The sequence below is a fragment of the Oculina patagonica genome, chromosome 7 (genome assembly GCF_052425735.1).
Source record: "Oculina patagonica isolate OP01 chromosome 7, crgOcupat, whole genome shotgun sequence".
NCBI lineage: Eukaryota > Metazoa > Cnidaria > Anthozoa > Scleractinia > Oculinidae > Oculina > Oculina patagonica.
Genome location: NC_135764.1, coordinates 1,951,106 through 1,968,116, shown reverse-complemented (window position 1 = coordinate 1,968,116; position 17,011 = coordinate 1,951,106). Strand labels below are relative to the sequence as shown.

At 39.5% G+C, this 17,011-nt stretch overlaps 1 protein-coding gene across 10 annotated transcripts in view; it reads left to right on the top strand.

Moving 5' to 3' along the window:
- Positions 1-16,204, top strand: part of LOC144661308 (uncharacterized) — a 63,452-nt gene extending 47,248 nt beyond the window's left edge. For 9 of the 10 annotated variants that reach the window (XM_078522017.1, XM_078522014.1, XM_078522020.1 and 6 more), the window contains 27 exons: positions 474-527; positions 998-1,051; positions 1,534-1,587; positions 2,531-2,584; positions 2,687-2,740; positions 3,132-3,185; positions 3,353-3,406; positions 4,268-4,321; positions 4,540-4,593; positions 5,006-5,059; positions 5,640-5,747; positions 6,359-6,412; positions 6,993-7,046; positions 7,467-7,520; positions 8,610-8,663; positions 8,780-8,833; positions 9,719-9,754; positions 10,612-10,629; positions 11,199-11,216; positions 11,412-11,447; positions 11,991-12,020; positions 12,108-12,170; positions 12,308-12,449; positions 13,078-13,181; positions 13,551-13,613; positions 14,805-15,008; positions 15,472-16,204. In XM_078522017.1, the coding sequence (XP_078378143.1) occupies positions 474-527; positions 998-1,051; positions 1,534-1,587; positions 2,531-2,584; positions 2,687-2,740; positions 3,132-3,185; positions 3,353-3,406; positions 4,268-4,321; positions 4,540-4,593; positions 5,006-5,059; positions 5,640-5,747; positions 6,359-6,412; positions 6,993-7,046; positions 7,467-7,520; positions 8,610-8,663; positions 8,780-8,833; positions 9,719-9,754; positions 10,612-10,629; positions 11,199-11,216; positions 11,412-11,447; positions 11,991-12,020; positions 12,108-12,170; positions 12,308-12,449; positions 13,078-13,181; positions 13,551-13,613; positions 14,805-15,008; positions 15,472-15,627 (1,788 nt within the window). In that variant the 3' untranslated portion in view covers positions 15,628-16,204. Of the gene's footprint in view, positions 1-473; positions 528-997; positions 1,052-1,533; positions 1,588-2,530; positions 2,585-2,686; positions 2,741-3,131; positions 3,186-3,352; positions 3,407-4,267; positions 4,322-4,539; positions 4,594-5,005; positions 5,060-5,639; positions 5,748-6,358; positions 6,413-6,992; positions 7,047-7,466; positions 7,521-8,609; positions 8,664-8,779; positions 8,834-9,718; positions 9,755-10,611; positions 10,630-11,198; positions 11,221-11,411; positions 11,448-11,990; positions 12,021-12,107; positions 12,171-12,307; positions 12,450-13,077; positions 13,182-13,550; positions 13,614-14,804; positions 15,009-15,471 lie in introns of all 10 variants that reach the window. The other variant, XM_078522012.1, reaches the window with a different exon arrangement.
- Positions 16,205-17,011: the final 807 nt, after the last annotated feature.

Sequence of the window (17,011 nt, the reverse complement as noted above, 5' to 3'; positions counted from 1 at the left end):
AGTCGTTGTATAATGTGTTTGTGTTAAACGCTCACGGTGATCAACCCGAACCGTTTTTACTTCTATCACTTAAAAATTATGCATGTAGGTGGCAAAGTGGCGACCTTTAATCAATAGTTTTTGAAACATAAACTACAACTTATTGTGTGAATAAGTTCCATAAATCTCAACCTATCGTATAAATAGAGAAGTATAGCTAGCTACTCGGTCAGTTGGTCAGTCAGTCAGTCAGTCAGTTAGTCAGTTAAGTAGTTAATTAGTTAGAGTTAGTTACTTAGTTAGTTAGTTTGTTACTGTAGCTAGCTAGCTACTCGTCAGCAGAGGCATAAAATGAACACTATATCATGTAGTGAAGTTAAACAACTGACTCAAATTACCACTTGATTTCTTATCAGTACCTAATATATTACTTGCGGAACTCGCAAACAAAATAACACACTTTAACATCTACTCTGTGTTTTTACCCGCGGTAGGGTTCCATCGGGGCGGCAGGTGAAGTTGGTGATATGGGCCGTCCGGGAGCTGCAGTAAGTAATTCTGTAACTTGATATATTGATGAAAATTGCCAAAACTATTGTACTCAGACAGGACCCACTACTCTGCAAAAAAGAAGAAGAAGAAGAAAAAAAAAAAAACAGGTGGTCTCTTCCTGTACCCACCTTTCCCCACCTTAAAAGATGGTGTCTTGTTTGTACAGCTCCCACTCTATTATGAGTAGAAACTAAGAAAATGGTTCAAACATCCTTATGCCATTTCTCCAGCAATGCAAGCTTCATGCGCACCTAATGTGAAAGTTTCACCTCAAATTTTGAGGCCAAAAAATTTTGTCCATTTGGCTAATCAGAAGGTGGTAACTCGCCCAGCCCCCCTACCTCCCCTACACAAGGTGGGTCCTCGTCGAGTACACTTGTTATGACCACTGCCCTAAGATATTTGTGTTATGATTGATTTCATGTAAATATATTGCAACTCAGTTTTTATTGTTTTCTTCTTTTAGGGGCCAAGGGGTCCCCCAGGAACTCCAGGACGCCAAGGTCCAACTGGAAGAGTGGTACGAGTTAGATGTTCGTTTCGTAGATTATGAGAATTTTTATAGTTGCAGTCCTCGGTTGTCGCTCTAGTGAATCCACACTCGTCTATTTATTACCAACAGCTCACGCGCAGTGAATGATTTGCCTTTAATTTTTTTTTCTAATCTTTTTAATGTTTACCGTAAAATTCCGAAAGTTACGGTCCTCCAAAAGAAACGATAAATTTTTATGGCTGTTAGCAAACCACGAAAATGCTTCGACCCTCCTAAAGTACTGAAAACGTTTGCGATGACTGATTGGTCCGACATAAAGGCTTCTAAATCCAAAAGTGACGAGGGTAGTACTTTTGGAATGATACATTTGACTGACAACTTAGCGCGCGATTTTCTGGCCTTGGAAGAGGAGGATCGTCATTGTTATGTTTCGCTTCTAACTTTTGCAGGCGTATAGTGTTAGAAAAGGCATTCTTGCAAAGTCTCTAACTAAATTCTTTTGTCATCAGGGCCCTGAAGGTCCACCAGGAAAATCTGGAAGACCAGGCATACCTGGTGTAAAGGTTTGTAAAGAAAATAAAAACAAATGCGATATTCTGTAATGAATCATTGCCTCGAGTTGCGAAAGGGGGATAAAGTCTAGAAATATTACCTCCCCCAAATTCGCCCCTGAAATTAAAATGCACGTTGTGTATTCGGAGCAGAAGTGTGGCAGCTCTCGTAGGCATGTTGTTCTACTGGTCCTCTAGTGTAGCAGTTGCTTTATTAGTAGGCTTAGGCCATTGTTCCTGTTGTTTGTTCCATTGTTCTCTCAATGGGTAGCGAGCCATTCATGTGAGAACTTGCAAGAGTTGCTAACCACGCAGAGATCAACCTTTAAAAAATGATAATACAGTAGAACCCCGGTAACTCGAACTCTGAAGAGAAACGAAAAACAGTTCGAGTTAGCGGGGTTTCGAGTTATCGGGGTCGATTGAATATTTAATTTGCCAAGTTAATAATTGATAGTTAACTGATTTTTCAGCACTTCACTATGCAGTACAGTGCAAACTAAACTTATCTCGTCAGAAACTGTAACACGATCATAAATTCTTATGATAAGAGTGGAAAAAGGCTGTCAAATACGTGATCTGTGCGTTGCTCTTATCAATGGGTAACCGTAGCGAGTTGCAAGAACCGGAATTCGAGTTATCGGGGTAAATTTGACCCAAATTGTGATCAAGTGAAACGAAATTTAGTTCGAGTTAGCGGGGTTTTCGAGTTATCCGAGTTCGAGTTAACCGAGTAAAAATGACTGAAAAGTGAGTTCAAATCCAATGGAAATGGAAGTTAGTTCGAGTTAGCGGGGTTGTTCGAGTTATCCGAGTTCGAGTTACCAGGGTTCTACTGTATAATGGCGGACTTTAATAACATGCTCTGTAATTTTTTTTGTCGTCTCCAAGTGCTAAAAAACTGCTGTTTGTTGTCAAAGCACTTGACAGTGAAGTTGTTTTTCTCTGTCTACAGGGTGCTCGAGGAATTTTTGGACGGGCAGGAAAGCCAGGATCGCCTGGACTACCGGTAAAATAATGATAGTCCTACAACAGTCTTCTTTCAACGTGCCACATCAGTTAAAATGTTTATCATGGCCAGTATAATTATATTTTGTTTTTACCTCCTCAGGGTATAGACGGTCAAAATGGCGAGATTGGCCGACAGGGAAAAAACGGACAAATGGTTAGACCTGTTTCAGTTCTCTTTTATACACCTCGGCAAACCAACCATTACAAAAAAAAAAAACAAATAAATGACACCGATATTTTTAAAAATGAAAGATCAATTTTATCTGGCGAACTAGCTTTTAGTTTCCTGTGTTGTATATGAATACAGTCAACTCTCTCTAAACGGACAACTCTATAAGACGGACACCTCCATAAGACGGACACCTCCATAAGACGGACACCTAACGGACACCTGGTGTTGGTCCCTTCCTTGCCCTTTTTTCAGTCGTTTTACTTTCACTAAACTCCTTGTAAGACGGACACCTCTCTAAGACGGACAGTTGGAGCCGGTCCCGAATGTGTCCGTTTTAGAGAGAGTTGACTGTACATGTGTCTTCTGTCAATAGGGACAAATTGGACGGCCTGGAAATCCGGGACCTAAAGGACATCAAGGCAGACCTGTAAGAATCCTGAAATACTTTCCAATTTACTTACATTCCATACATTTTATACTTTAACTAGCGTATCGCTGGACGTCAAAACATTCAATAACATTGATGTCTTATTCTTACTTTTGTCCTTATTTTCTTTTCAATCTTCAATTTTCTTTTTTTTTTTTTTCACCCAGGGCATGCCTGGATTTACCGGACGACCTGGACCTCAGGGAGCAGATGGAGAATTGGTAATCATTTCTTTGTATTAACATTCGCAAGGTGTTAGAGCCTTTTCTCTTTCTTCAGTACTTATTAATGTCCATAGTTCTGTGAGGAATATTTGCACCATTTCACTTTTATGACCGTGAAATTTTCAAGAGGTATTAGCTTGACAAACGTTTTATGTTTCTCATTCGTTTATAAGAGGGTCTCAATGGGGTGGGGGCTTTTACGGTTAACGGTTAAAATTTCGGCCTCTTTACGGCTAACGGTTAATTTATTTCCATTACGGTTAACAGAAGTTAAAAGTTAATTTTCATTGTTTTTAATAGTTAAAAATCAATTTCCATTATTGAAAAACGTATTTTAGGTGTTTGGACCATTTTTGGGACGATGAGTGAACTAGTTTGGGTTATTTATAATCACTAACCGATTTTTACGGTTAACACATTTTACGGCTAACGGTTAAAATTTTCATTTTTTACGCCTAACGGCTAAATTTTTGGCCGTTTTACGGCTAACGGTAACCCCATTGAGACCCTCTTATAACTGGAAATGTGTAAGACAGGTAGAGAGCGGAGTTTGGGGGTGGGGTGTGATGGAGGTGAGGGGTAGATTACCAATTTGCCATCATCATCATCATCATCATCATCATCATCATCATCATCATCATCATCGTCATCATCATTATCATCATCATCATCATGCCCAGTGTACTCTGTCAGGGAAAAAAAGACGACGAAATGAAATAGGCATGCGGAAATAAGCACCAATCAGTAATGAAGATTACAACCTTTCACTCTTATAAACGTCATTCAGTGTTGCTTTTAATTTTTGCAAGGACGAGGAATACGATATACCCATTAAATGATTTTTTTTGTTGTTTCCAGGGAGACCGCGGTACAGATGGCACACCAGGAACAGTTGGTGATCCAGGTTTCCGTGTAAGTGGAAAACAAATTATTTCGAAAAATACAACCAGCGAGCAAGCTTTCTTAGCGGAAATGTCAGATTACCTACCAGCTTGATAGCCTTTATTTTGTTTGCTTTGTTTTGTCGATATATTTTGGACGATACCACACAGCACAGTATCCGTAGAATTTTAGCCTTAATGAAGGGGAACTTGTATGTTTATGATTTATATTTGTTGTGAAACTTGCAGGGATATCCAGGACCAGCTGGGAAAGAAGGAACTCAGGGAATCTCTGGGGAGCCTGTAAGTAGCTTCTGATTTCAACGGTTGCGAACTTTTGCTTAAATCATTCTCTCTTTTTTATCAAATTGTGGTACGACTGTTTTGAATTGACTAGCTAGACTTGAAAGATTTAAAATTAAAAGACTAAATAGGGCACGACAGATATGCATTTGTCTGCAAGACAGACGGATTAGCGATGCTTCTTACGACTGTAAACGTGCCCAAAGAAACGCCTGTAGATTCTGTTTTCGAGCCCAGTAGCCCATCCTTGTCTCCGTTGCAACGGAAGAATCGCCTGTCCCACAGGTTAAACATGGATAATCAAGAACACAGAAAAGTATGCGCGAAAACGATACTTCATATAACTTAAACCCAAACTTTTCTACTGTAATTACATACAATCAAAATTATGACCCCTTCTTTCACGTTTTAGGGGACTCCAGGAAAAGACGGAGAGCCGGGACAATCAGGAGAACCTGGGGAAAGTGTAAGTAACAAATAAACAACAAACCTGTTTCAACAAGACAACTTCAAAAATGTTAACTGAAGACTAGGGGGGGGGGGGGGGGGGGGGGGGGGGGGGGGGGTGTGTGGGGGGGGGGGGGGGTCCCCCCCTCCCATTTTTTTTTGCGCCCCACTAAAACAACCTGTCTCCAGCCAGATTTTTTATATTTATTTTTATTTTATATAATATATTTTTTTTATATAAACGGCCCCCCAAACCACTTAAACACAAACCTGTATAAAAAAATTGCTTTACCTTTACCTTTTTACTAAGACACAAAACTAATGACGACTAGGCGTTTTTAAATTTTTCTTGCATGCATTGAGTGAACAAAGATTTGAAAGTAGGTCTCGTCCTAGTAGCTAATCACTATATAAAAAGAGTTAGATTTTAGAAAAGTTATTTTTCCGGTTCTGATACTGATTTTAGTTCTCTCCTCTTGCACTTATTGTTTTCATTGTAAACTCTACTGAACACCTATCGCTATATACTTTCGATGCATGTAATGAACTTTATCAGAATTTCTTTTCTGTTATTAATTTATCGATGACGATATTCCCAGGGAGATGAAGGAGAACGGGGAAGTCCGGGTAAACCTGGACGGCATGGAGTACTTGGACCTTTGGGAGAACCTGGAACAAAGGGAGAACTTGGCTTGCGAGGGGAGACGGTAAGGATGACAGCTTCCTTATTGTTACTTATTTTCGCGATTTGGTCAAAAATGCGTAATTAACATAAAAAATACAATAAATACTACTTATTAACCGAGGTGAGGGCCGGGGCCAGACCGGGCCGATGTATCTCGGTCGAGGTCGATTTCCCCGTGCCGGGACGGGTAGTTGGCCTAAGCACTTTTCAGAGTATCAGGGAAAACACTGGAGGTAAACTCGCTCTCTGGCCTCGTCGCTCATACTAAGTATCGGTATGCTTTTTTTCTTTCAGTAGAAGATAGTAATTCGGCATGTGTTTTTGCCCCCTCGCTGTGCTTCTCACTCCGGCGAGCTGCCCGGTCACGAATTCCGCTCAGCAGCCATCGGCGCGCGACTATGTAGCCATATAATAAAAAACGTTAAAAATAAATTTCCGCGGGTCTTTAATTTCGCGATTTTTTGAAAATCGCCAAAGTCGCCAAAATTAAGTCCCGCGAAAATAAGTAACAATAAGGTACCTTGCCGGCTCTATTCATGCATTCCTAATAGTAACAGTTACAAGTCTGCCTTTGGAAAAATAGTTCTTTGGAGAACCGCTTTCTTTTACTCTACGACATGTTATTGTTTATAGGGAGATAATGGCGGCGATGGAAGCGTTGGATCGCCAGGACAAAGTGGACCAGAGGTTTGAGTTATTCATCGTTATTCTAATTTTTTATTTCTGTATTTCGTTCTCATTGGCTGTAGTTTTTTGGATTTCGTGGAACTGCATACACCAATGAACATTGCGTTTAATCACAGAAAGGGCTAAGAGCGGTTTTCAATTGATTGTCGTATATCCAAAACCAATCCACGAACCAGACAACACTTGAAGCAAATACATGTAGCCGGCGCAAAGCGGGAAAACGTTTGCGAACGAGTCACGATTGGGTTTTTTATTTAGAGATTTTTCTAAGAACAAAGGCGGGATTTGGAAAAAGCTGCCCATTTTTTTTCAACTTCGAGATCAAAACCTAATACATGCATAGCTAATAATAATGCTCTTTAATAAACTAGATCATTACTTTAGTTTTGCTCGGTGGAATGTGTCTTTGCTTTGACTCCGTCCTTTTTCTTCTTCCCTCTTCACGCTTGACTTTCCACTGATGAAGGGCTGAGCCCGAAACGTCTGAAACTTTAAACTATTTTAAAGGCACTTTCTACTCATTTAGTGAGAACTTTATTTTACTTTGTACTTTTAATTCGTTTTCTTTCATATTTTTCAGGGAATAAAAGGAATGGCCGGGGAATCGGGCGAGACGGGAACAACTGGACAAACGGTAAGCTTAATTATTTATAACGGAGTAAAAAACATCATCAAAAACAAATTACATCTCATTTAGCATAGGTAATCTTCAGAAACATTCTTGGGTTCACGAGCCAACATCGGAAAAATCTTCGGAAGACTTCGATTCCACTCCAAAAGTCTTCGGATCAATTTCGGAAATCTTCGGGTCAATCTTCGGGTCAACTTCAAAAATTTTCGGAATATTTTGGGTCAGCTTCAAAACTCTTCGGAAGACTCATCTTAGGAACACTTCGGGTTAACTTCGGGAAGAAAAGAGAGAGGCTCATCTAGGGAGTACAATTTGGGATTCATAGTTGTACTGCTCTCAACCAATCAGAATCCAGTAATTTTGATAACATCTCATAATGACACCATAATGAATTAATGATCAAGCTTTTCATCTTCTTTGCAGGGAGATACTGGGTACACTGGTACCACAGGGATGGCAGGGGAACCAGGAGAGGAAGTAAGTAAACAAGTATCAATGAAACTAAACCCCCCCCCCTCATCCTCTTCGCTCCTCCGACTGGAGCATAAGGCTACAAGAAATGAAACTAAACGCTTGACTATAAACGCTTATCTTGGTTTATTTTACTGGCGCTCATAATAGAAATTTTTACGGTATTTTAGTTTCATTGATACTTGTTGTCCTCGGTTGTCGTGTTTATTGTAACATTTGTTTAGATCGTGTTGCGAGACAATATGTCACACGTTGCAAAGAAAGGAATGAAAACCTCTGTCTGGAAAAAAGCGTGTTTTGATATGTAAACCGAAATGTGGGCCGTTTGAGCGATATGAAAGATTGGTAGCTCTTATTTCCTGGAAATACCTTATCTTTCCTCCAAGACGTACAATCATCCTAAAATCATTTAAAGAGTGTCACAAAAATTTAGGAGGTGTTCCACTGACAGTTATTTTCCCAGCCTATTTCTGGATTCACTCGATATGTGTAAGGGTTTTTCTATTCTTATGGCATACAGGATTTTGTGACAACGGCAAGTCTTTTCAAGTTTGTCTTTCGTAATCCGTTTTAATCTTGGTCAGTCGAAACCATCCTTGTTTATTTTCGGATTTTTTTTCTCCGTTGGTGTTTTCTACGTTGTAAAACTATTATTTTTATTTTTTCAATTTGAAAGTAATTAGGAAAATTACTGAAAATACCGTGACATAGCTCCTTAAATGCTGAACCTGAATCCACTGATTCTTAGCTTTGTATGTGTGCCTTTGTTGTCACGAGGTTCGTATTTTTCAAAATTAAGCTTTTCAGTCGGGGGAACAAGTGCCAGTTAATGGCGACATCACTTCTCTGAGAAGTGACTGAGCCCGCAGTTTTCGTCCCAGAAGTTGCTAAGTAACATGACGTATTTGTACGCGCGATTGCTTTCGGAGTACTCGTGAGCGCTCGCGCTAGTCTTTGATTGGATGAAAGAATTCGGAAATTCTTCGTGTGCTTCAACGAAGATTTGCCAAAAAAACGACACTTATTCTCCCGACTGTTTTTGGCGCCTTGACCGAGATCCTTTAACTCATGATCTGTTTCATGATTATGCATTAGGGCATGAAAGGTGAACCCGGACAAGATGGAAGCCTCGGCCCTCCAGGACCAAAGGTGACTACTAGTAGTTGACTAACAAAGGCGAATATATAATTTGCTGCTTGATAAAACATACGTACCGCTGCAGATTGCCAAGAGTGTTGATTATGATTATTTTATGATTACGATAGGGTGTTATGGGTCCTCAAGGAATGCCTGGACCACAGGGCTATAATGGAGATGAGGTAGGTGTGGTCATGACACAATTTACATCTTTGTCGCTGCAATCTACAGTACACTGAGGATTCAGTTAAATCGGAGACTCTGAGCTCACATTCGATCTATTGAGCGGTGCAAAATAATAGCGACTGAAAAATAGCGAGCGGCTTGGGTCTCTCCAACTAACTTGCATATCATTTTAGTCGCCGTTCTTCGCGTTCTTCAGCTATTCAGCAATTCAACTAGCCGAAATTTCTTTTTGAGACTATTTAACGGCCCAAAAAGGTAATACTCATTAAAGTGTATATGACACAGTTTTTTTATTTGTCTGATCGAATGTACGTAAAAAAAGAAATTCGAAATCTCTTTTTTTCACCGCGTTTTTCGCGCTCTAAAATCGTGAAAATTTCATTTCCGGTTGGGTCCAAAACCGCAAGTACATTGGGGAGATAGGCTAATTCTGTTTTAACGTATCACTCATGGCCGGTCTAGACCCAGCTCCCCACTGTGCGCCGAAAAAAAAAATGTATGACTTTTTCGTCGGGACCAACGAAATTGTCCGAAATACCGGGGTGTCCGTATTAAGCTGGTGTCCGTAAAGCGGGGTTCCACCGTAGTCATATAAACAAAGCTTTACAAACAAGATCAAACTTTATTCCAATAGAACTAGTGTCTTGCGACGAGCATGGCTGTGCCTTATAAAAAAACACATTGATCATTTCCGCCAAGTTTCCGCTCTTAAAGAGGCTAAACAAGGCTAAAACCTGTTTTGTGCGCCGCTCGAGCTTAGCTCGATATCCATCGCCATTTTCGCGTTCGTTCCACGGATTTTATAACGAAAAAGAAAGACTGCTCGCAGTCTAGATTGTCACATGATTTCTGTGGTATTTAGAAGTGATTTTATCTTTCAGGGAATTATTGGAGCTCAAGGAGATCACGGCAGACCTGTAAGCAAGTTCGCTTTGGCCTACTTTATCACTGTTACTTTATCACTTGGGGCATGATGAAAATGTCAAATGCAATTGATGATGTTTTTGTCATTTCTCGTCTTTGCAATAAAGAAGAGAGCCTGTTATCTTTCAAAAAAGACAGTTGCTCATATGTAGCATTAGCGAAGAACTACTGAACGACTTAACGCTAGTATGCTATTTTCCAACTAGGAGAAATACTAACAGAATATTATAACAGAAAATCTAGTAGGTTAGCTTAGTTAATATCTATTTTGCCACCACAAAAACACAGTGCCGTAGCAAGGGGAGGGGCCGGGGGGGGGGGGGCCGTGCCCCCCCAGTTTTTTTTCCCAAAAAGTAAAAAACAGACCTGTATAAAATGTTAAAAATAAAATTTTATCTCCCGAGAGGTTTGAAACAATAACATTTGTACTTCTTTTCATTTTCAATGTACGTAGGAAGATGCACAACAATATTAAACAGCCAAAAACTAAAACAAACCAGAAATCGTGACAACAATGTGTAAAAAATGTCTCAAAATGTCAAAATGTCTTAAAAATGTCTCAAATTTGCGATATGCGTAAATCACAAATAGCTCTTGGAGAACGCTGGAAATAGCATTTCCAAGCCTCTAGATTTCAAATTTTTTGGGGGGGGAGCCCCCAAACCCCCCAAGCGGCTCGCGCCTACAACGCTCGTGTGCCCCCCCCCCCCCCCCCACTTATTTTACCCTTGCTACGGCACTGAAACAAGCTGTCAATCAAACAAACGACAAAGTTGTAATTTACGTAGTTGCAAATATTCAAACTGATGAAATGTCTTTTTTGGCATTTTTTCTCTGTTTCTTTTTCTAGGGCGATAGAGGAAGAGTGGTACGTTTTATTTCATTTTTGTTATTTGAGTAATGTGTATCATCAATGCACCCTACCTTTATTATTTGCGATCGCACGTCGACGGAAACGGACGTTTCTAATAAAGAATTGCGTATAAAAGCATGTGTATTTTAATATTGACATAAATTTATTCTTGTTATCGCCACAAACCAAAACTGCGCTTCCTTGCGTCAGTCGCGTTAATTTCCTTAATTTAAAAATTAACCTCATCCTTCGCGTTAATTTTCTTTATTCAGGGGTACGATTCCCTCCAATTCGCGTTAATTAAGGTAAATACCTTAATTAACACGAGCGTTAATTTCCTATAATAAGATATTAACAGCAAGCAACGGTTAAAGTATGATCACTTTTTTCACATTCTTTTGTGCAGATGTTATTCATTCAGAAGTCAACAGCAGACTACCCTTAGCTTTTGATTGGATATTGACTACACGAAAGAATGTGAATTAATTAAAAGTGGTCACACTTTTGAGCTCCTTGCCGTGATACTTTGTAAATTAAAAATGCTTTTTGTCTTATTTAACAGTCAATATCTTTTCTTCCTACAGGGAGCTGAAGGACCTCCAGTAAGTTGATTAATTTTTATTTTGCTAAGCTAAGAAAACAAACGGTAAACTATACCAAAACATGCGGTTGTTTCTAAAGAACTAAATTTCAGAGACTGAAGATTTCTGCGATATCACATGATTTCTGCTATGTACATTCTTTTCGTGCAGTTCATACAAGATGTGTGTCTAACTGTTGTTCTCTATGTTCTGTAGGGAGATCCTGGACCACCCGGCCCACCCGGAGAACAGGTTTGATATAATAAAATTTATAACATGTGCTCTTGTTAAAGACCGACAGTGTGCATTGAAATGCTTCCCCCTTTTTTTAATTTCTTCGAATAAACTCCTTCCCTTGATTGACGAACCCATCCCTTTTCTCGAACAGCAACACCTAAATGTTCCTTCTAAGGCTGTCAACAAGTTGCTCGGCAACTTTTTCGCAACATTTCACATTTGGAGCATTTTGTTTTACATTGTAAGCATTTTTATCCATTCTCAGAGATCGCAGCATCTTTTTTGTTGACATTGATCTGTTTGGAGTTGTTTTACGAAGGGCTATACGAACAACTTCGAATTTCTGGGAAGATTTTCGAAGCTTTCCCGAAGACTTTCGAGCCTTCTTTATACGTGCAAAGATGTTGCATCTCTGGCAGATTAAGATGCGTTGTTTTCATAGAGAGAGACAACCATGAATACAATCTCTTTATTTTCTACTAAACGTTAGTTCCTTCCATTGAATCAACTTATGTAATGTTAATGATTATATTTATGTTTATATTTGTTTGCATGCAGGGTATTCCAGGCAAAGCATCGACAAGTTGGGTAGGTAGCACTGTTTGTTTTTGTATTCTTAATTAATTTTGAGAATTGTTTTAATAATTAAAATGCATTTCCGCTTTTCATTTCTAGATTTACGAAAATCAAATACAGCAAAATAAAGGTCCAGGATTCAGACTGTACTCAACAGAAGAGGTACTCAGGCTTTATAAAGCGTTTTAGCTACACTGTCTGTGGGAGAACATAGATCTGTGATGCTCGTAAATAACACAACTGAAATTCGGTATAACTGTCAGCTCTTTTACCTTTATGTTCTCCTTATTGCTTTGTAGCAAGGGGAATCTAGTGCCGAGTTAAATTATTTGAGAGGCCTTGGCAATGTTATTTATTTCTACAAATCACAACATGGTACCAGACTATCTCCAGCACGGTCTTGCAGAGAACTTCATCTTGAACATCCTGATTATCCGAGTGGTAAGTGAATCAAACTATACAGAGAAAGTCTACCAACTTATAGGTTAAGTCTGCGTTTGAGACAATTGGTCCATCAGGCCGGAGCTGATCCCAGTTTCCTTATCATGAAGTGACAAGGAGTATTTCTACTTCCCTCCCCTCCCCCTGGATGGGATACTAGTTCATCGCAGGGTTACCCCCTGCATTAAATTCGCCGGTAGTCATTTATACACCTGGGTGATGAGAGGCACTATGAGAGTAAGGTATCTTGCTTAAGAACAATACGCAGTGCCCTGGCCAAGGCCCGAATCCGGACCGCTCGATCCCGAGTCCAGTGCACTAACCCTTTAGACCACATCTAGTTTTGGTGACAGTATGGCAGAACCACTGCTTTATGATGCCAAACAATAGGTGAAGTTCTGTACCCTACACCCACTTTCCGCACCTCACAAAGCAGAAATGAAAACAACCACAACAAGACCAGCACTTCTTTCATGTGTTTCCATTGGGATTTGTCATTCGGAATTTAGATCAGAGTTTTTGCACACAAAAAAATGAAAATCACATTACCATACACAATGGAGCAATGATTGTCACTATTATTGAAAGTATGCCTGTAGAACAAACATATGCAATATTTCCTTTGAAGGTAAATATTGGATTGATCCAAACGAAGGATGTACAAGTGACGCAGAATATGTTTATTGCGACTTCGAACGAGGTGCCTCCTGTGTATTTCCAAAGAACCAAAAGGTTTGATTATTTGTTATTCCCTATCAATTCATAACTTTTTGCCTTGTACAGTTAGAGGGAAAATGGCCATCTTTTGTCAATCAAAGAATGATGCGAGCATTGGAAGGTACTCTAAGGTTTATTCACCCCACCATGGGGCGATATTTTGCTTGGCAACCTCTTAGTCTGGTCTTGGTGGCCAGAACTCGCCATCGAAAGGCACTGGTTACCCCGCATGAGAGATGCGCACACAATTAGCGTGCTTGTGTGTTTGCAGCGAACCATTATTCATTCCTTTTTATTCCCAGGGAAACTTAGAATCCCAGCAGTAGACTAAGATACCCAAGATCATAACTCTCTTGAAACTGATTCTTTCCAATCTCATTACAGGTTAATGACCCCGATGCTAAACCATTTCAATGGATGAGCGAAAGATTAACTGAAGCAGAACTTGTAAGTAAACATTAATTTTGGTATTTTAAAGATTATCTAACGTTAGGTATTACAGTGAAACCCTGCCTTTGCTTCGCCTAATTACATGGCCACCTTTTGGGTCAGAACAAAAGCGCAGTCAGTCATTTTATTTCATTTTGGCCCCAGTTCATTGAAACCTTGAAAGTATATTACCATTCATGTTGTCTATTATGTTGTCAACGAAAGCTTAAAAAAGGAATGCACTTTTGGCTGTTAGTCTGCATCTTCTGCAGTTTCCTTCAGCATTCGTTAAAGGCTAAAGATTTATAGCCAAAAGCTCATCAACAGTCAACTCTCTCTAAAACAGACAGTTTCGGGACCGGCTCCAACTGTCCGTCTTAGAGAGGTGTCCGTCTTATAGGGAGTTTATGTCCCAGTTTAATGACCCAAACTGAAAACGGCAGGGACGGGACGAACACCAGGTGTCCGTCTTATGCATGGAGGTGTTCGTTTTATGGAGTTGTCCGTTAAGAGAGGGTTCAGGGCCGTAACTGGCAAGAGGCAAGACGAGGCAATTAATGTTAACCCATAATTAAAAACAAAATACGTTTAGTGGGAAAAATAATCCCCAAGTTCAACAAAATTGATTTTTCTTAAGAAAATACCTTATGAAAAATTATTAAGAAGGAGTATCCGAGCTGCTAGTATTTCCATTTTTCTGGAGGGCATGCCCTTAGAACCTCCCATCAAGATCTTGCCTCGTCTATGCCAAAGGTCTTATTACGGCCCTAGGCTTGAAAACTGTTGAAAAGTTACGTTAAAGTTAGTTAAAAAGTTAACCGGAGTGCTTTCAACCTTTTTCAGTCATTTATCCACGTTACTTGTTTTTTCGTACCAAATTAAAGTGGTCCGGCTATTAACAACAACTTAAGTTGCAGTTTGTTATCGTTGCTGCGGCTAGTGGTGTTAAGGCGAATAGGAAAGGCCGACTGTAAAGTCCAAAAGGAACTAAGAAACTTGAGGTTACATCTCTGTTAAATCTTGGCACCCCGTCGTCCTGTTACAGATCGCGAAGGAAATTAAAGCGTCGTGGTGGTTGGCCCTTACGGCTGTTTGAAAGAATTTTCCTATATAATTATGTCAGATAAATGAAAACAAGATCCCCGTATAGATGACTGATTAGATGTTATGATGTTGCTGAGCTTAAGGCCTTTTCTTTTTTTTTTTCAGATAAATTACAACATGATTCCTGTACAGATGACATTCCTGAGGCTTTTAAGCAGGAGCGTGTCTCAGAACATAACGTATCACTGTTATAATTCGCACGCCTGGAAAGATGAGGAAAGTCGTACCATCAAGCTGCAAGGAGACAATGAAATGGAACTGACGAGTTTTGCGAAGACCAAACCTGTTGTACTAAAAAATGAATGCAAAGTACGTAGTGCAGTAAGAGTATAGTATAGTGTGACATAGCATATCATGCCATGCCGTTCCCTACCATGCCAAACCATGCCATGGTCCAGCGTAGAATAGGCTTTTGGCGCATGGACACAGGAATATTGACTTATCATACTCTTGGCATGTAAATGCATACTGCCCGCCATTATGTTGGGGTGAAAGACAATCAGAAGAGAAGCTTAAAGATGAAAGGAACTCATTTTCCCGAAGCTATCTTCCTTAAAAAAGCTGTACCCTTTTGAATATCGTAAAGAGCGGCGAGAGGAGTAGTCAAGAGAGGGTGTGAGAGTGACTAAACGGAACGATTAATTGATTGATTGATTGATTGATTGATTGATTGATTGATTGATTGATTGATTTATTGATCCATTGGTTGATTCATTGGTTGATTCATTAATTCATTGACTAATAAATTTTATGTTTCTTTTGTTTCTATCAGGCCGCAGATAACGTATGGCATCAAACAGTACTGGAGTTTAACACAACTGAGAAGGAAGCCCTACCAATCGTTGATGTGGCTCCTTTTGATATCAATAATTCGAAAAAGAAGAAAGAGTTTTTCTTGGAAGTTGGACCCGTCTGCTTTTTCTATTAATTTCTCATTTTATAAACATGACTCTCCCATTCAGACGCTAAGCAAGATACAACTGCAGTTAACGTAGAATGCGTTTGGTTATTAACTGAATTGGAGCGAAACAAATGGATAAAAATCAGATACCAATATACAAATTATCTCATTTACACGCAACAATGTGTTTTATTTATTGTAGGTTTGAAAAAGTTGTCAAAAGCTGAAACCTTAATACACGCCTCTACGCATTGAATCCCTCAAGTCCCTTACTTACCGTTTGCTGTTAACCTGAGGAAACTTCAAGCAGTTAACTCCCACATACATAGATATAATTAATGAAAACTAGGCAAAATCATTACTCAAGATTTTTCTTGTATTTTATGTGCGCTAAAGTGGCTTATTTATTCTAAGTGAAAGATCACAATATACCTAAATCGAACGTCAATCTCTTAAACATTGTTGATTCCCATTGCGAAACGTAATTTGGGGGCATTTCATACAGTTTTGTGTTTGAGGTTTGGCTTCAACCAAGGGGCTTGCTAATGTTACAGTTTGAGGAATATCTTTATAGGGTATAAAATAAATCCTTATTCTTATTCAATATGCCTTTTAAAATCGATCTTTTGGTAGTACAGTCCGTATAATTGAAATCTGGCCGAATTTTGCCAGCAGGAGTTAGCCTTGTTTCTTAGTTCCCTGAACTAATTTTTTGCGTTTATTTGCTATGCCAAGCGTGCTACCCATGTCTGCTCAGCTTATGATAATGGCCTTGTTTTTCCAGGCCAAGAAACTGGGTGATTTATTTATTTATTTATTTTTTTGAAAAAAAAAAATCCATTCAAATTGTACTCTTCAGATTTAAAAAAAGTCACTCAGTACCAAACAGTTTTATGTTACTATGGAAACGAAGTTCCAACAAAATGTCTGTCTTTTTAAACTTTGCGTCTTGATCTGCTGTAGGTTGATTTCCCTGACGTAAGGCATATTTCCTGAAACAACTCCATGATTTAACTTTACGCACAACCTCTCTCCCCTCGAGGTTTTATCGCAAGGTTAGACTGTTCACAGTCCCTTATTTTTCCATGAAGTCGTAGAGATCGATCGTTGAGTCCGACTGGCCGCCATCTTGTGGGTTTTTGCACTCTCCCCAGTTTTCACTCTTGCTCATGAACCAAGATGGCGGCCCGTCGGCCCAACGATCGATCTCTACGACTTCACGGAAAAATACAAAACTGTGAACAGTCTATCGCAAGTTTGAAACAGGGATTTACTCTGTGATGCTAAAACTATTAGTTGCTGTTCACTCATCCCTCCCGGATTTTGATGTGTCAACTGTGTGTCCATGATTGTTTACGTTGCTATGGCATGAAAGTGCCAAATTTCTTTTACATACTCCAAAACAAAAAAA